Source organism: Elephas maximus, chromosome 5 (assembly GCF_024166365.1).
Source record: "Elephas maximus indicus isolate mEleMax1 chromosome 5, mEleMax1 primary haplotype, whole genome shotgun sequence".
NCBI classification, from domain to species: Eukaryota; Metazoa; Chordata; class Mammalia; order Proboscidea; family Elephantidae; genus Elephas; species Elephas maximus.
The window spans coordinates 80,850,167-80,870,432 of record NC_064823.1 but is presented as its reverse complement, the minus strand read 5'-3'; the positions used below and the strand labels follow the sequence as shown (position 1 = coordinate 80,870,432).

General features: G+C 37.9%; 1 protein-coding gene across 1 annotated transcript in view; it reads right to left on the bottom strand.

Annotated features, from left to right (window-relative positions):
• Nucleotides 1-20,266, bottom strand: part of CCDC158 (coiled-coil domain containing 158) — a 74,474-nt gene that overhangs the window by 42,526 nt on the left and 11,682 nt on the right. Inside the window, exons 8-13 of the mRNA XM_049885986.1 lie at nucleotides 14,724-14,843; nucleotides 12,558-12,755; nucleotides 10,928-11,410; nucleotides 5,149-5,338; nucleotides 3,014-3,166; nucleotides 1,376-1,488 (exon numbers count right to left, since the gene is read on the bottom strand). Of these exons, the coding sequence (XP_049741943.1) occupies nucleotides 1,376-1,488; nucleotides 3,014-3,166; nucleotides 5,149-5,338; nucleotides 10,928-11,410; nucleotides 12,558-12,755; nucleotides 14,724-14,843 (1,257 nt within the window). The remainder of the gene's footprint in view (nucleotides 1-1,375; nucleotides 1,489-3,013; nucleotides 3,167-5,148; nucleotides 5,339-10,927; nucleotides 11,411-12,557; nucleotides 12,756-14,723; nucleotides 14,844-20,266) is intronic.

Here is a 20,266-nt window from a genome sequence, read left to right as displayed (position 1 = left end):
AGAATGAGCTTACTGAGATACCTATTAAGAGTCTTTGTTATTAAACAAAATTTTATTAAAATTAGTTCATTCCATAAAAAAATCACCATGCAATAGGCAGATGAAAATAACTGTATAGTAGTCAAGTTAAAATATGACCTCAATTTATTCAGTCTTTATTTCTTAAAATATTTTTTCCGTAGAGAAAAATGTTTACTATAAATAGAAGCTATTGCCATTGTAATACATATTTTAGATGCAATCATTTTTCCTCTTCTATTTTTTTAATTAAACTGGGCAGAAAAGGCCTCAGAAAGAAAGAGATTAATTTTATAGGTTTTCTTCTTTTTGTTTGGAGGGAATATCATCAAGCTACAATGAGTACCTTTCTTTAGGTGAGGCAAGCATCTCTGATGATAGCAGCAGGCAGTAACCTTTTAATGCCCTAAGTACCATTCTAAAAAAGTATTTCAGTAGCTCATTATGGATAGTAAATAGCAATTACCTTAGTTGTACTTACTATTTCTACTTATGTCCTTTACTTTCTCACCTCCATTTTAACCAGTTCTGTTACAATTCTTTTTTGAAAAAATGCAAATTTACTCCAGAGATTGATATATTGGGGAAAGACTTGAACATAACCCAAATTTTGTGTTTGCTTATGCACAATTTCATAGGTGAGAAACACTGGGACATAGAAAACCGCACCCAGCTAAAGAGCTGCATAGGAATACACAAAAAACATACTCACACGCGCTTCAAACATCGACCAGCTACCTAGCTAACTTTGTATAAACTGAGCCCCAGCCATCCACATCTGGTGTTACAGAAGACTCCTTCTGTGGACCACTTCACAATGACTCACAACTGCAACCCTTCCGACACAAAACTCCACAAACCAACTTAACTTCTTTTTCAATATAAAGTGCCATACTTATTGTAGTGTTTATGTATTTCTTAACCATTTAACATTTGTAAAACTGTGCTACTGTTTTTATTAAGCTCCTAGTTTGTTTTATGTGTCACTGACAAGATTTCTTTGTGTGGTACCCCTAACCTCAAAAGCCTTGTGATCTTTATTGTGCAAAAATGCATAGTGCAGTGACTCTTAGAAACTTTCAGATCACATTCTATCAGGACTGACTATACTTTGTTTATAACCATTCCGTGCCTCTACCAGGAATGTCCTTTTACCCATTTCCTGCACTTAAAACACTAGCTATCTTAAGATCTTTGCTCAAGTGTTCCTTTAGGAACTTTTCCCTCATTCTTCCAGTCAGAAATGAGCTTTTCTCTTTTCTGCACTGTACATTGTACCTCTGCTCTAGGTTATCCTGGTTTTTAGAATAGTGAGTGAACACTATTGGTTTCCTCTGTAGTGAAGATAGGAACTCACCTTACTTGCATTTGTCATTGCCTCTTCTAAAAATTGTATCTTGCTCTGAAGGGCATCTATCTGACCTCTTTTGGCTGTAATTTGCTTTTGCATCCCCATTGCCACTTTCATAGCTGGAACAAAAAAAAAGGGAAGCTAACTGTGCCTTAGCTTTTAAGATTTCTAAATTTTGCAAGGCTACTGCAATTTGATGTTTAAACTTTATGAGGTAGTGACAAGCAAGAATCTCCAAGGCACCTGGGCAGTTTGAAGGGAAAGATCATATGATCATGATGATGTTTTTGGTTTCTTTGCTCCTGGAATTCATTTCATCGACCATGCTAAGTTGCTGTATTTCCAATGATAACAATAATATTGATACTTATACACATAAGAAATACATATGTCATATAAGAAATAATGTATACAGTATTTTTACTAAAATGACTTTTCCAGAAACCTATATTTGGAATACCACACAGGAAATCTACTATTATTAGTCTTAGGACTCCAGAGATATCACAAACCATTCAATTTCCATTCTCATGGTTACTGTCATATATATGCAACTCATGCTGTCTCGGTAGTCAAACTGCCAGCATCAGCATTATGCGATTATTTTTGTAACAGTGGTGATATGGTAAGAATGTTCTCCACATGTAGTAGGCACTGAATACTTAAGACATGACGGGCCATTGAAAACATATATGAAGCTCACCCTTGCTTGAAAATTTAAGGCCAGGAGACCCTGTGTTGTTTCCTACAGCAAACTGAGGAAAGAGGTTTGAAAATTCAATTGCTTTGAGTGAGGTCCAGCATAGAGGTGAAAAAAGAAAATGCACCATTCTTTAAAAACAAACTATCAGAGAGAATGAAAGGTCTGATTTCTCACTAAAAGGTATAGTTCTTATACCTAAACTGTCACAGTCATGGTTAATAAAGGCACAGTTCATTGATTTTTTTTTTTTTAATTGATCAGAAGTCTGACAGAATTTGTTCACCACTTTGAAGAAAATACAATTCTGATTTGAACAGTAGATTGTAGTTGGCCTTCAAAGGTAACTTTCTTAAATTTTTTGATATTAAAAAATATCGAGAAAGCACAAATTCTTATGGTCAGATAACGTAGTCATACTAACAAGGGTGTGAATAAGATGAAACAACAATCTTCTTATCTCTCTGCATTAGCATGGGGAGCAAAACAAAGTGAACAGGTCTAGGTGGTGACAAGGGACCCCTCAGCTTAGTTCAGTTCCAGGGTTCCTTCCATTTTTATCACAGAAACTAAAACCAAACCCAGTGCCGTCAAGTCGATTCCGACTCTTGGCAACCCTATAGGATGGAGTAGAACTACCCGGTAGAGTTTCCAAGGAGCGCCTGGCAGATTCAAACTGCCCACCTCTCGTTAGCAGCTGTAGCACTTAACCACTATGCCACCAGGGTTTCCTTATCACAAAGAGGAATCAAAGAATTGCCAGTCACCCACAAATAAATCATTTATGTAGAGTATGCCTGTCATTAAAACCTACTGCTGTGTATTTCTCACATCATTCAGCACTGTGAACAGGCGGTAGGCAAGTATGCATGGCTGTGTTTTAGTAAAGCTAAACCAATAAAATTAAAAACAGAAGATGGCGGGGGGAACCTCATAAAACATACCATGACCATCAGATCCTTCCATTGACTTTAACGTATTTCTTGTTTGTTCCAGTTCAGACTGTGCAGATTTTAATTGCATTTTTAGCTTATTTGTGGTAGTTTCCATTTCTTCACTTTTGTTACGAAAATTCCTTTTTAAGACTTCATAGTCCTCTGTACAATATGATAATCGATATAGATGGTTACTTTTTTCTACCCCACTGTTATAAAATGTATTTTACTTGTAATCAATGATCACAAAATTTTAGAGCTGGAAGAGTCCTCATTTAGTTAAATCTTCAGTTGTTACACAAATTAGATGTGTCTGATCTTCCTTTTCAGTCTGCTTGGGTGGGTCCTCCTCCTCTACCCACATATTACCCACTGTTTCTTCCCAGCCATTGTAATTGGTTCACATTTATTTAATCTAAGACCTTCTTCCTGGATGACCATACCCACTATAACAGATTAACCACCATCTATATGGAGATGAATCTGTGTGACCCTATAAGTAACCTGAGGCAGCCATTGTCCTATTGGACTTTTTATCTCTAGTACCTAACAAAATACCTGAGGAAACTTTTATTGATATACTAGAATACACACACACACATTTATTCATATATGTGTTTATATATGAGAGATTTATATAGGAAGGGAACAAACACAGCCAAGACCTTTTTGCTGAGATCCAGCCTTGTCTACCCAGATGTTTCCATGTGGATGTCTTCAACCACCTGAATCACACCAATTGCATCTCACTCTCCTACTCTCAAGCCTCCTCTTCTGTCTGTTTCTCTCTACCAGTTGTTGGTATCATTCTTCTCTCAACAGCACAAACTAAAAACCTGAAACCCATACTCAATGCCTCCAATCACTAAGGCCTACTGATTCCATCTCCTAAAATATTATTAATTCTTCCCTCTCCTCCTATTCTCACTGCCACTGCTTTAGTTCAAGTTCTCATCATATTTCCCCAGGACTACAGCAAAACCCTTCTTAACTGGTTACTCTCTGTCCTTCTAGCCTTGCCTTTCTCCAATCTACCTGTCAACTCAGTCCTTTTAAAATTCAAATCTGATCACAACAATTTCCTATCTAATATGGTTGGCGCACATTGTCTGACTCTGCCTATCTATTCTGCCTCAAATTTTATCCCTCATTCATTTGTACTTTTGCTCCAACCAATACTTCTGAGGCCACATCATATTATTTCACGCCTCCATGCTTTTGCCCATATGCTCTCTCTGCCTGGAACATCCTTCTACCTCTTTTTCACCTGCCAAACTCGTATTCCTATTTCAAACCCAATACGGACATCACCTTCTACAGGAGGTAGAGGTGAGACCGCTGTACCCAGCACCTCCACTGTACTCACTACTGTACTTACCCACCTTCCACTGTACCTCACCCACTGTGTTGTAATGCATTCCTATATGTGCCTGTTTTTCCAACCAGACTGTGAGCTTTGTCATGTTTCCAGGGCCTGTCACAGTGTCTGACATAGTAAATGCTCAGTAATCATTGACTTTGTGTGTATGTGAAGTAAACGATGCCTGTACCATACCAATCATGTTTCATTTTTAATTTAAAGACTTGGATTATTTTCTTTCAATAAATGTCCATAAATCTGTTTATACATGTTGCTTCATTATTAAACCTCTAATGAAACTATTTGACTTAAAGGACAGTATGTTTTCATTTACCTTACCCTTCTCTTGGAAACTCATACAGAATTTTATGGGCTCTGAGGGTTACCTGGAAACCCTGCTGGCGTAGTGGTTAAGTGCTATGGCTGCGAACCAAACGGTCGACAGTTTGAATCCGCCAGGCGGTCCCTGGAAACTCTACGGGGCAGTTCTACTCTGCCCTATAGGGTCGCTATGAGTCGAAATCGACTCGATGGCACTGGGTTTGGTTTTTTGGTTTTTGAGGATTAACTAAAGTTAATGGTTAGTGAATGTAACACAGTTGGAGGCTCTTCGTGGAAAACTACCAGGATTTCAGGCCATGAATAACTCCAATGGGGCAGCATAACTATCTGCATTTGTAATGTGGGAGGAGAAACTATTCTTTTGCAATAGTCCTAGAGTCAAAATTAGACTTCAGTGATAGTACTCCTATTTTTCAGAAGAATTTGAGCCAAAGCAACATACCTGTAAGACTGTTTAACTCACTCCTACAGGTTTTCACCTCGTTTAATAATTGGTCTCTCTCTTGTTTGATGTCCTTCACTGCACGGAGCCGCTCAGAGCCTGCATTCACCAGCTTCACCTTTTCCAGTTCCAGGTCACTTACTCTGGCCTCAAGTTCCCGTATCTTTGCTTCTTTTTTATCTTTTAAAATCTAAATATATGAATAAAATACAAAGGAGAAAAAAGGAAATAAAATATATACATGTGTAGCTATAATTTTAGTATCTCCAATATTTCCCAGGATACTAAATTTGTATTCTATTTTAAAGCAGCAATAGTAAGTGGGGAAAACAAAGAATATTTATTTTACCTTTCTTTTAATCTTAGATATCAATGCCCAGTCTCATTTGCCACAGCCCTTCATTATTCCTATTCAACATATTCATTCATTCATTCAAAAAATATCTACTGAGCACATACTTCGTACCATGCACTACTTTATCCACTGAGGATACAGTAGCAGGGCTGGGACTAGGGTGAGACAAGTGAGGCGTCTGGTAAGGACCTCCTTTAATTTTGGCTCACCTCTCCCTAGTGCTGGTCCTGTATAGCAGTGAACAAAACAAACAATGCCTTTGTCCCCACGAAGCTCATATTCTAGTGAGAACAGATAGGCAACAAATATTTAACGTCAGCGCAATCCACTCGACGGCACTGGGTAATAGTAAGTGACAAGAAGAATAAGAAAGAAAAGCGAGGGGGTAGAGAGTCCATGTGGGGTTGGAAATGCTACTTGAGGTAAGTTGGTGTGCACAAAAAAAATTCACATATCAGGCCTGAGATTGCTATCTTTAGAAAGGCCTGCTTGGAAGGTTGATCTTTGGCTGGTGTCAGGGAACATGGATTTCAGGAGGGTTTCAACCACCCTAACCAATAAGAGTGGCTCACTGTGTCTAAACTGTTGGTGTAAAAAATATGATTTATCCTGAACACCTGCTTTCCTCCTGGGAGTCTGGAATTTGCATACACACCAGGCAGAGAGCCTACATGACCAGCTCCCAGTAGAAACCCTAGGCACTGAGTCAGTAATAAGGTTCCCTGGTTGGAACATTTTACATGTGTTGTCACAACTTGGAAACCATGGTTGCATAGTGGTTAAGTGCTACGGCTGCTAACCCAAGGGTCGGCAATTTGAATCTGCCAGGCGCTCCTTGAAAACTCTATGGAGCAGTTCTACTCTGTCCTATAGGGTCGCTATGAGTCTGAATCAACTTGTCAGCACTGGGTTTGGTCTGGTTTTTGGTTTTGTCACAACTCATTGCTGGGGGAATTAAGTGAGTTCTGTGTGACTCTATTAAGAGAGGAAGCTTGGAAGTATGTTTCTGATTTTTCTGGACTTCACCCCATATGCCTCTTCCCTTTGCTAATTTTCCTGTGTCCTTTTGCTGAAATAAATCATTGCCGTGGGTACAACTTATATTCTGAATCCTGAAAGTCTTCCTAGTGAATCACTGAACATGGGGGGTGGTCTTGGGGATCCTGACATAGTTGGTCAGGAAAGACCTCTCTGATGAGCAAACATTTCAGCAGAAACCTCAAGGGAGTCAAAGAGCAAGCCATGTGAATAGCTGGGGGAGAATTCTAGGTCAGGTAATGTGTCTGAGGTACAGCATGGCTGTCAGTACGGCTGGAGTTAAGTGAGCCTGGGGGAAGTAATAGGAGATGAAGTCAGAGAGGGAGCCATGGGCAAGGCCAAAGTGGCCTTAGAGGGAATGTAAGAACTTGAGATTTCACTCTAACAGGCTATGGGACAGTTCTCAGCATGGGGTGATAAAATGTTTTAAATATATAACACTTTTAAACGTGTGAAGAATAAACAGTGATAGGAAAGGGGTAAGAGTGGAAACAGGGAAATCAGTAGAAGGCAATTGTAAAAGCAAGTGAGAGAGTTGGTGGGTTAGGGCGGTTAGCACTGGTTGGATCTGGTCCTTTGAATAGACTGGGGAATACGAATACGGAAACTCTATTTCTGGACTTCCAACTAACTGCCAGAAATTCCAAGCTGGGTGTGCCTCTGCAAACTCTGACCAAGCCACTCTTACTCTTTCCTCACAGAGGGCTTTCCTTCTTGACTTCTTCCTGACTCTTCTCTGTTAGGGGTGCTATTGTTTTTCCGGTTTCTCAGACACTTAAGATTGAAGCTTTTACATCTGCTTTGGTTTTCCCTCCACCCCTTACGACCAATTGTTCACCAACTCCTTCCCAACCTCCAAGTTTGGATTATCCTCATACTGGTTTCTCTCTGTGTTGGTGAGGTTCCTACAGTGAACCCTTCTCTTCCCAGGACCTCGTTCTGTGTTGTCCAATACAGTAGCCACTAGCCACGTGTGACTATCGAGAAAATATAGCTAGTCTAAGTTGAAATGTGCTGTGAGTATAAAATACACACCGGATTTCAAAGACTTCATATAAAAAAAGAGTGTTAAATACCAGTAACTTTTTATATTGATTACAATATAAAAATATCACCATATTTTGGATATAGAGTTAAATAAAATGTTATTAAAATTAATTTCACCTGCTTTTTTTTTAATGTAGCTACTAGAAAACTTTAAATTACACATATGACTCATATTTCTAGTGGACATAGCTAGCCTAGATTCTTCCAAGCAAATGTCCTTTGAAGAGAAATTTACACTCTCTGGTCATCAGATTGTCCTCCCAAATTGAGGACTGTTGGCCTTTAATATAAAACTAACCAATGTAACTTGACTGCATAACAGCAGTTTAATTGTAGTGGCCAATGCTATGTTTGAGATGTAAACATATGACAAGCTTTTAACTGTTTAAAGAAGAATCACGTGGTGCTCCAGGCTTGTCTCACTGCCCATCTTTGATGGGCCTGGGCAGTAAACATCCTAAAGTCAAGTCTGATGTGGTAATTGTCAAACTAAATCCAGCTGGACTCAAGCGGCAGGACAAGAGAAGGGCTTTCCCTGGGATAGCCTGAAGCAACAGAACATGTCCTGGGCATGTGCTACTCTTGTTCCACCTCCTGGGACCAGCTTTCTGGTAGACATTCAGTTCCTCCTGGCCTTGTGAGAAAGAATCTACAGAGGGCCCACAATTATTGGGAGAAAGCTCACCCTGCTTCTTTGCTGTTAGTGTGTGCCTAAAGATGTTAGAAACCATGACACTAACCATCTTCTGTGGCTAGGATCTCCTTCTTTTCTTCCTCACTGGATTTTGGAGGAAGTAGATATAGCATTAAAGCTCTAGCTTTTAACCTATATTCTTTGCATCTGTGTAAAGTTCTTCTCACCTAGGAAATCTTGTCTTGAAGCTGCTCAAGTTCCATATCTGGGACTTTAAAACTAGTTTCAACCCTCTCCAATCCATCAATCTTTAGGATGCCAGATTAACCTACCCTCAACAATGCTCGTTTCATGTCATCTCCTCCTCTCCACCCTAAAACCTTATTGGCTCCCACACTATCTGTAGGCTAAATTATAGACTAAGCTGCCTGCCCTTGCCTAGAATGCCTCCCTTCCTTCTCTTTGCCTAGTTTTTGCCCATTCTTCAAGGCCCATTTCAAGTTCCCATACCTCAGTGTGGAGGCAGTCCACATTTCTGTGAGCTACTCTCACACTAGACCTTGACATGTGCTCTCTGGACCTACGGTAGCACCAGCATCACCCTGTCAGAAACTCCAAGGCTGAGGTTCCATCCTAGACTTACTGGATTAGAAACAGTGAGAATGGGGCCCAGCAAACTGTGTTTTAACAAGCCCTCCAGGTGACTCACAACTAGACCAATAAGCAACATCATGAAAGTTGTCAAGGATTTCATTTTACTTGGATCCACAATCAACACCCACAGAAGCAGCAATCAAGAAATCAAAAGACGCATCGCACTGGGCAAATCTGCTGCAAGTGTTGAAAAGCAAAGATGTCACCTTGAAGACTAAGGTGCGCCTGACCCAAGCCATGGTATTTTCAATTGCATCATATGCATGTGAAAGCTGGACAATGAATAAGGAAGACCGAAGAAGAATTGACACCTTTGAAGTATGTTGGTGAAGAATATTGAATATACCATGGACTGCCAAAAGAATGAACAAATCTGTCTTAGAAGAAGTACAACCAGAATGCTCCTTAGAAGCGAGGATGGTGTGACTGCATCTTACATACTTTGGGCATGTTGTCTGGAGGGATAAGTCACTGGAGAAGGATATCATGCTTGGTAAAGTACAGGGTCAGTGGAAAAGAGGAAGACCCTCAACGAGAACGGATTGACACAGTGGCTGCAACGATGGGCTCAAGCATAACAACGATTTTAAGGATGGTGCAGGACTGGGCAGTGTTTTGTTCTGTTGTGCATAGGGTCACTATGAGTTGGAACTGACATGATGGCACCTAACAACAAGAACAACAACCAGGTGACTATGGTGCATGCCAAAGTTTGAGAACCACTGCACTATATAGCATCTGCCCATATACTGCCCAGGATCAGATACCAAAGTTGTGCTGCCCTCATCCAAGTTATTTAATCTCTCTGAGTCTCAGTTTTTTCATCTGTAAAATGGAGTAATAATAGTACATGACTCATTAGTTTTTATGAGGATTAAATTGACTTGATTTTTAGTGTCTAGGATTCTCCCACTTGTTTATACCCTTATACAACACTAGCAATCCATATTTTTAGGCAGGGAGGTAGAAGAATCACTCTTTCTCTTCCTTCTGCCCTACATATAAACCTATTCTAAAGTTTTAGTTGTAGAATTGGCCATTGCAAAGCCTTTATATGTCCCTTTCATGTTGAGTTTGGCAATTTAAAAAAATCTCATGGTATAATCAAGTAAAAACTTAAAAAAAACAGACAATTCCAGTTCTATATGCAGTGAACTTGTATATTTCCATCAGCTAGGTAATAATCTATCACTGGCCCTGTTTCTTAAATGAGGAAACAGACATCTAAAGTTCTGTGATTTGTTTCCTGTCACCAAGTCAGAGATACAGGTGGCATAAAGCTTAGGAAATCAAAATTTAAAAAACACATTCATTTGTTTTAAAGTTGATAAATATTTACTGAGCATCTGCTGGGTGCAAGGCACAAAGACATGTGGCAGAGGGTACAAAGATGCATGTGCACCCTACTTGAAGAAGTCTGCAGTCTCGTAGGGAAAGGAGATACCGCTATTTAAACACACACACATTACAATATAGAATGTGAGCCAGGTTATAACAGATACAAATAGAGTGTGATAAAGTTCAGAATGGCATGGAATGGGGATGGGGGAAGGGAACAAATAAGGATAAGGACTGTCTACAAGCCAGGAACTAGGCTAAGTCCTTCATACATACTTTCTCATTTAAGCCTCACAGTAACCTGTTCGGATTTTTTTGTTTTGTTTGCTTGTTTAGCTTTGTTTTACAGATATAGAAGCCAAGATTCAGCAAACAATTTAATGTTTTACAGCTATTAAGCTGTGAGAGATGGAGGTCAAACTTAGGTCAGTCTGAAGATGGAGAAAATACATGAAACCGTGGGATCAGGAAAGGTTTCATGGCAAAGCTGGATTTTCTGAAAATTTTCTTCTCTTTCGGTAGGTTCTGAACCATTTTGGGGCCAAACACTTCTTTGGGAATCTGAGAAAAGTACAGATCCTTTCTCACGAAAACACATGTATGCACATAGACACAAATACTTTTAAACAATTTCAGAGGGTTCACAAGCCCCAAGAACCCCTTTTCAGTAAATTAGGTACTTCAGAAGCTAAACCACCAAAAACTATACAGACCTTAAATTCCTGCAGTTCCAACCTCCTATCATTAATCTCTTTCTCAAGTTGAGCCTTCTCCACTTGCATGGCACCAGCAGTTCGTCCATGCTGGCCAACCAACTGCGTCATATTTTCAATCTGTTGTCGCAAAATCTCGATCACCTTGTCCTTTTCTGTCATCTGCAGCTTGAGGGCCTCACATTCTGTCTGCACATTTCTGAGGTGATCCCCTTCGTTTTTCAAGTGCTGCAGCTCCTGCAATTTCAAGTCTACCCGGGAGCGGAGCTTTGTGATTTCAGCATTGGTAGCCTCAATGGCTCTCTCTTTTTCCTGGAGGGAAGCTGTGAGGTCTGACACAGTCCTCTCTGAGCTCTCCAGAGTCATTTTCTTGGCAGTCAACTCTTCTACTACTTTGCGAAGCATCTCTTTGGTGGATTCAAGCTGAGCAGTCAAGGAGGACACTTTTTCTAGACTTTCATTCTTTCCCTGAATTGCTGCCATCTGATTGTTAAAGAAAAGAGAATTTCATGGATTTGGGAGGATAAGTATAGGCAACCTTAGGAAATATAAGTTAACTCAAAAACCTGAAATCATGAATTCGATAATGTCTAGTTAGATTACCACATTGCTGTGCAGCACTCCAGATCTAATAATGACATGCATTAATTAGACCAAGCTGGAGAGGACTTAACAGTGCTCCACTACAGTGGTTTTTAGGATGGGGAGCTTGAGACGTTTCCTCTGAGGACATTTTCTGTGCCCATTTAACACTGGCAACAGCGGGGAAGGTTGTAGGATTGAAGATAACTATCCTTATTCTCTATTTCCCTCCATCCTGTCCCTTAATTATACCTCTGAGGGAAAATGAATAATGGCTTTTACCCAACACACATTCACATTCTCTAGTCTTCCTTTGAAAAAGAGTAAGATTCTAACTTCCAGTTGTTCCTTTCATCTTTCTTCCTGCCCAGGTTAGGCCAGAGAATAGGGAAAAAGCTTTGTCTGGATCTAAGCCAAGTCTGGTCCCTTTGGTTTGCTTTCACATTTTGGGAAGCTTACACTTTTATGTGATGCTTTCTGTCTCTACGGCAGTAACTGGCATTAACTGTATCTTTCCACTACTGAAGCTCCACTGCTGTTAATAAAGCAGGCCACATTTTTCTATTGGTGCACTGTAACTGAGTGCACTCATCCTGTGGCTATACAAGCCTCAGTCAGTTTTGGGGAAAAAGAAGGAAAAACCTCTTTTGGGGGGAAAACAAAAACAAAAAACATCTGCTGGAAACTTTCAACTCTGCTGCTCTTCAGATCTCTCTATGCTTTGATACTGACAGCTTTTCTGCAGCAGAAATAAGCCATTGTTTGGTTACCAATTTCTAGGTGGAAACAAAAAGACAAATGGATGGAAGTTGAGTTATTCAGCAATGCCTGAATGAGATAAAAAGCTTAATATTTTTAGTGTAATAAGTGATCAAAAATATAGACATAAACAACAGGTTTTTTTTTTTTTTTTAGATTGTTCAGAATCTACAGCTGTAAAATAGGCCCATATATGTTTCAAAAAAACTTCGTCTAATATGACATAAAATACATCCTCACCCACCCGAAGAGACCAGAGTGAGCAAAGCCTTTTCACATCCCGCCTGACCTGCCTCTCCATCTGCCCCTGACACTCGCTCTTCATGGCCTTGAGAAGCGCTTCCAGGCGCTGCACCTCCATGTTCCTGTCATCCAGCTCACGTCGCAGGTGGTCAATGGTGATGCTGTTGCCAGTGTCTCGATCCCAAAGACGTTTATTCTGCTCCTTCTCCAGACTCAGCTCCTTTTCTCTTTTATGTAGATCACCCTATGAGAAGTCAGGAATGTTTTCCCTTTTCCCCCTGCTATTAAATAATTGAATTCATCACTGAAGTTTTTGTATGGCTTGACAAATCTTTGATTTTAGAATCTGATTCTTTTTTTTATGGCCCAGGTAAGTAAGAGCAAGTATTTCCTAGAAAGGTATGCTAACATTTTGCTTACTTTTAAGTTTTAGCATTACAAGTAAATCTCAAGGTACTAGACTCAGATAATACGGGTTGAATTTTCTAAAAAAGACATTATGCTTCATATCAAGTATGCTTCTGTAGTAAAGAAATGTTTGACAACTTCAAAGAATAGGAATAGTAATTAGGTATGCTGTTTCAGAAATGGCAGAACAGTATCTGGTACTGGGATTGGAGTAGCAGCTGGACTGTGAATGCAATTACCTCATTCTGTAGTCCCTGAAAAAGTACACAGTTGAGTGCTCACTGCGAGCAAAAAATTATAGTCAGAGTAGAAGAAACTAAGATACACTACCTTCAGAGGACTTTCCATCAAAAGAGAAAAATAAGACACACACAAATAACCAAAAGTGGTTTTTCATTAAAAGGACAGGAATAACATATAGCAGAGAGAACTTCACTAAGAGGCTCAGAATACTTTGAGGACAAGGCATTTGAACTGGATCTTGAGCATAGCTTGGAAACGTAGAGATGAGGAAGAAAGGACTGGAAAGGGATACATATGGTTTGCTTGGAACACTGGGTGTATGTAGAAAGGAAGGATTGGAAAGGTAGGCTGGGGCCAGATCATGAACAGTCTTGAAAGGTGGAGAGTCTGGCTTTGTAGAGAAAGTAATTTTTGAGTTGAAGAGTAACGTAATCAGAGGTGCTATATTTTACAAGGATTAACATGGAAGTACTTTACCAAATGAACTGGAGAAGGGAGAAACTGGTGTTAGGAATGCTAGTCAGGAGACAACCGCCGTGCTCCACAAAAAAAGGTAATGAGGTGCTTGATTGAGTGGGGAATGGTTGTAAGAATGAAAAGGATGGGATGGGCTTGAGGATCTTTCAAACATTTAATCTCCAAGGTTTTCAAATTCTTGTGGGTGCACTGGGAAAAATGCAATAGGTTAAGGAAAGAAGTGAAGAATTATCTCAACGTTTAGAGCTTCTTACATGCACACCACTGTCAGCTCTACTTTTATCACATGCTCATCAAGTCCTTTTAGCCCATGAAGGATGGTTTTATCAGCCAAGAGCACTATGCCCTACAACAGGGTTTGGTAAGTGAAAGAGAAAATTATTCTACTATACCACTAATATTGCACTGGACATTTCTTTTCCTAAATTTCTCAGCCTATAGTACCTCTAACAAGGAGCCCTGGTGGCACAATGGTTAAGCGCTTGGCTGCTAAAGGAAAGGTTGGCATTTTGAGCCCACCAGCCGCTCCACAGGAGAAAGATGTGGCAGTCTGATTCCATAAAGATTACAGCCTTGGAAATCCTACACGGCAGTTCTGCTCTGTTCTTTAGGGTCGCGATGATTGGGAATCGACTCGACAGCAATGGGTTTGGTTTTGGTAAGTACCTCCAATAGAAGAACAAGGCTAGTTCACTATTATCAGAATACTATCTTCTTTCCTTTTTAAAATTTTCACCTAAACTTCTATGTGTTTTGAATGTTATTTGGCTTTAAAATGAATACTTAAAACACTCCTTCAATTTAGCAGAACACATTATCTAATTGAAAGACTATGGCTATTTGAAGATTGCCTTCACCTAACTTTTGAGCTTTAACTGTTCTACTTAAGACAAAAAAAAAGGTAAAGTATACAGAATATATTTTTATATAAAAAGCTTGAAGAGTGTCTAGGATATTCTATTTTGTACATGTGTGTATGTACAAACGTAATTTGTAATTTTATAAATGAAACTGGTTTAGTGAAATATTTTGGTGAAAAACTTCCCTGAATTAATCTCATTCACATTTTAGACTATAATCCTACCAAGAGCTTTTGAAGTTGATCATCCAGATTTCCAGATTCCTGGCTGATCTGGTCCCGTTCCGTCCGTGCCTCAGTTAGCTCTGAGTTGGCCAGGACTAACTGCTTCTCCAGTTCTTCAATCTAAAAGGAAGGAGTAAATCAAACAGTGTCTATGTCAGTGGGCATATAAAATACATACAGTCTTTGGAAAATGAATGGTATTATTTTGGGGGCAAAATCAAAAGTTTATTATAGATTTTTTTTGTCAGATTTAGTGTCAAAGTAGTAATAAGAATTATATATTTTTTAATTTTTTTAAAGAACACTAAGCAACCCACTCGCACAACCCTTCCTTTAGGTAGTCAAATGTCTCAAGAGTGAACACCAAACACCAATCTCTGAGTTTTACAGCAGATCCCATGCAATCAAAATTTACACTGCACAAATATTTCAGTATTGGAAACTTTGATGTTAGATAGCCAGTATGAATGAGACAAAGGCTCTGCTAGCCAAAGCCACAGTCCAGGAAGCTATAAGAAAAGATTTTGAGAAATAATTTGTAAATAAATGACTTTCTCTTATGGTTCTAATGCCTAGAGTCCCTCAACAAATATTGAGAAAACAGGATTGGACTTATTGCATCAAACTCATGAACCCCCTGCCAATGCACAGAATTATAAGCACCTCTGACCTTCCATATTTTAAATCTAAGATCTATCCAGAATTTAGCCAGAGAATGACTATTGTCATTATTATATAAATTATTGTATGTATTATAAGTTACATAGTCACTATACTTTGAAAGGATGAGTGAATACAATACACACACATATGTGTGTATGTTTTATATATATAATAATATATAGGTATATATATGTGTGTGTATATATATTTGGACAACTTAACTTCTCCAAGATAAGAGTACCAATTTTAAAGGATTGTTATAGTTGTTGGATCTATTTGAATATGCATTTCTATGGCATGTGCCACAAAGCTCACAGCTCTTAATAATATTCCTACAGTTCCTAAGCTCTTAACCTGGAAGCTAAGGAGTTAAGATCTTAGACTCTGGAGACTCTGGATTTGGATCTTTAGCTGGGCCACACAAGATCATAATTTAGATAATAAGATATTAAAATGAGAACATGTTCACATTCAGTGTTATATAATGATCTCTAACCTGGAGTCCTGGTGGTTAAGGCACTCATCTGCTGACCCAAAGGTCGGCTGTTCAAACCCACTAGCTGCTGCATGGGAGAAAGATGTGGCAGCCTGCTTCCTTAAAGATTTGCAGCCTTGGGAACCCTATGGGGCAGTGCTATTCTGTCCTATAAGGTCACTATGAGTTGGAATCGACCCGACGGCAGTGGGATTTTTTTTTTTAACCTTTAACTGTGATATCTACAATACTATTGTATCATAAATTTTCCAATAGTAAGAAATCTCTCATATCTGCACAGAAGTTACATATTCCTTCCTACTTCCAAGACATCTATCTATTCAACAGGCTTCTAAATCTAGTGTGTCAAGAATAAAAGTTATAGATTGGTTTGGATGGTTCAACCTTTTTAGAGAATACATGAGCAAGAAGAACTTTTTCTTAATGATTTTCTAATTTATTTTTACCTGGACTACATTTATATAAGCTCCTCATTCAACACATACGTACTTATCATTATATATGTGTGTGTGTACATAGATGTATATATATATATAAAATACACATACACATTTATATGCCATTATCTCTTTGATAAACGATAAGCATGAATACACAGAAGTTTTATATATCTCTATATACATACACAAATGACTTAAAAAAGTACTATGTGTACCTACAGGGTAGTATCACAACTTATAAGGATCAGGATATAGATTTTAATATTCACATTAGATATATTTTTAAGTTGACTTTATATTTTGTTATATATGAAAAAGTATTTCACAGGAATTACATACACATAAAACATCAGGTTACCAATAAAAATGTGCTTATAGACTCTAATAATCCTATAACAAAGTACTTTAACTCTGTGCTCCTTTTGAGGAATACATAGGAAAAAAAAAATTCAGCCTCTGTAGCACAAAGAACTTCCAAAGAAAAATAAATGAATAATATCAGTTGATATAATCTCCTCAGCTTTATTACTATCAGGAAGGAATAAGCCAGCACACACTTACTAAAGACATTACAAGTACTTAGGGGAAAAAAAGCTTTTACTGTTACACAGTCATCAATTTGCCTGGCAAGAAATGGGGAGAGAGATGAGAGAGCAGCAGTATCATTAGGCTAAGAGCCAAACTCCTTAGGTTCAGGTCTAGGTTCTGTCACATAAGCTCTTTGAGTCTAATTTTTTTCATCTATAACTTGAAAAGAATATTCTAGATGATCTCCCAAGTTCCTCTCAGTTCTGTTTCTAATACTTACTTACACAAGAAGAGCAGTATTTAAAAAGCTGAGATTCTTTACTTACCACTTTCTTTTGAAAACAAAATATCATCAAAGAAAACAGACCATATTTTGAGCCATAAATTTAACAAAACACGTACAACTTAAAAAGTTAATCATATGACTAAAGTAAACATTTTCTACTCTTAGCCTGGCATAAATTAATTCTATCCTTGATCACTTTAAGCCCCTGGTTGGCTCAATCAGTTTGCACTTGGCTACTAACCGAAAGGTTGGTGATTCGAATCCACCCAGCGACGTCTCAGAAGAAGAGCCTGGTGATCTACTTCTGTAAGGCTGCAGCCATTGAAAACCCTATGGAATGCAGTTCTACTCTGACACACGTGGGATTGCCATAAGTCGGAATCGACTCAAGGGCCCAGGCTTTATTTTATGGCTATTTTCATTAAAAAAACAAAACAAAACAAACAAACTCTAGATGACCATTTCATAACATTAAACTTGATGGTCAAATCTATGCAACAAAAAAAAGAAGAAGAAAGAAAGAAAAAAGCCAAGTTTTATTTTTCTGTTTAAGTTTATTAAGTGTCAGAAGTTCCTCCAGACCCCTGCAGGAACATTTATTTTGTAGTTGTCCGTACTGACTCAACTGCTATAGCTCTGCTTTTACCTTTCACTTTTTAGAGTAAAAATATTTATATTAATCAATCAAAAGATAAATGGAGAGTGAAAGGGAAAACCATTGAAGTAGCAGCTGAGCTAATACAAACAGCTGTAAAAAAAACACTGTAAAGAAAAGCCTTTCAAAATGTCCAGAATAAATACTGACATCTGAGATATATTAAACGTGTTTTTTTTTTTTTTCTTTTTCTTTTCTTTTTAAATAGCAGCACTGGTTTTCCCTTTCACCATCTATGAATCTACTTTTTTGTTTGGATCACTGGACAATGAATGCTGGGATCTCATTCTAATCTTACAGTGATTTTAGAGATATGACCAATCATACCAAACTGTGTGGCTCTTTTTCTTTTTTCCTGTCTGCCTTTTAAAAAGCACAGACATGGAATAACAAAATAACAAAGAATCCTGCAGGTCAGTACAGAGGAGCGCTGGCAGAACTGTGCAAGGAGGTTTGCACCAGATCTTCCCGCACAGCGTATAGTTCCAGCCAGTGCTACTAATTTTTTTTTTTTTTTTTTGAGTATCAAATCAGCCCCAACCACTTTCAAAGTAGGAAAAATAAACTTAGAATAAAGATCATGAGACTTGGTTGTCAAAAAGCGAAAGTTAAGAGTAAAGCCAAATCTACTGAGCCAATAGTGACAGCTTCTACTGGTCCAAATTCATAAAGGGGGATTCTGGAGGTTCTCCTGAAATGGAAAGAGAAGAACAGAAAAAAGTATTATAGTAAAATACTTTTCTACGTTACAAAAGCTATATCTAAAATTTTCTTGGAAACACAGTTCTATTTTCACCAGTGTGAAAATACTTTATCTGATGAAAACATTGCCTCGTTAAATGAGTTTTCTCTTAATGTAAGCATTCTAGTTGGAAAAATTTTGTTCTGACCTGTCATCTGTTTTTTAAAATAAGAAACACTTTTTTCTTGAAGGAATTTGACTTCAACAGAAAATACCAATATTACCTCTGATCGAATATGCTGATGTGTAATATCAACAAACCATTATAAATTTTTCACACAAATCTCACTTTTCATCATAGCTCTTGAGAATTATTTTCTTTGGTATTTTTTTACCTTATTTTTATTTGGACGGTATATACTAGAATATGGACTGAAGCAAAGGAGAAGAAAATAGAGTTTAAGATTTTAATAGGCTTTGGTAATATAAAGTCAAGGTATATGAAAATGAAAGAAATTATGTAGAAGAATTTATTTTATAGACAAATTTGTGTTCTATGTTTCATAACAATAGAATTTCTCATGACCTCAAAATGAAACCTTTTTGTTAACTTGTTGATCTTCCTTACACTTGTGTGGTTGCTATTTCAGGGCAGAGGATGTCTTCTATATTAACATGGCAAGACAATCATCTCTCAGTGTACTCTGACTAAACTATAGGGAGTTACTGTTAAGAAAGTCTAGTTAATCAGCAAGTAGGTACCAACTCTATTAGATTCAGTACACTGTATTATAAAACTAAGCAATCTAGTTAAAATTAATTAAGGGTAAAGCTGATATTCCCTTTTCTTCCTATTTAAATATTTACTATTTAAAATTCTGTCAAAATTCTTAATGATCCACTGTTTACACTAGAGCAAGATAAGGCAATGAGTCTAATATTATGCTTGTATCTATCTAACCTCAAAACATTCATATAAAAAATATGTTGTTGTTCATCTAGATACGTATGCTTCTACAATGCCAAACAGATAAATTTTTAGGAGAACTCAGAATTGTTTTTGTATTTTTTGGATGGATATTTCAGTATGTGTTGAAATTGTTCACCATATCCCGATTTAGAGTTGATCATCATGATACTGTATTATCAGTCTATATACAAAATAATAAATAATGGGTGATGAGTTATGAATATCAGAAATATATTTTGCAAACAACATTACAATGGAAAATGATAGCAATTTAAAATTATTTAAGAAAACATAGGTTAGTTTTAGCTTTATTTAGTACTTCGCGGCATTTCAAAGTATTTGTCCATAAACAACAGATATTTGAACTTCTGTAAATGATTTGAGAAATGATTCATGAATATTAGTTATTGTGTGGGATGTGTACAATGGCTCTCCTATTTCTTCTTGCTGTCAGCTCTCACTTTTTTTATGCATTAAGTGAAAATTTATAGAGCAAATTAGATTCCCACTTGATAATTTGTACATAAAGTGTTTCACGGCCTGGGTTTCATTCCCCACAATGTGTCAGCACTCTCTCCCACTTCCGCCCTGGGTTCCCTGTTTCCTTTTGTCCTGATTTTTTACCACTTCCTGCCTTCTCATATTGCCCTTTTGATCTTGTATAATTGATTGTTCCAAGGAGCACGTTCCTCTCGGGCGTTAATATTTATTTTATAGGCTTGTCTATTTTTTGGCTGGAAGGTGGTCTCTGGGAATGGTTTCAGTTCCAGGACAGAAGAGTATCTTAGGGCCATAGTCTCAGGGGTCCTCTAGTCTGTCAGAC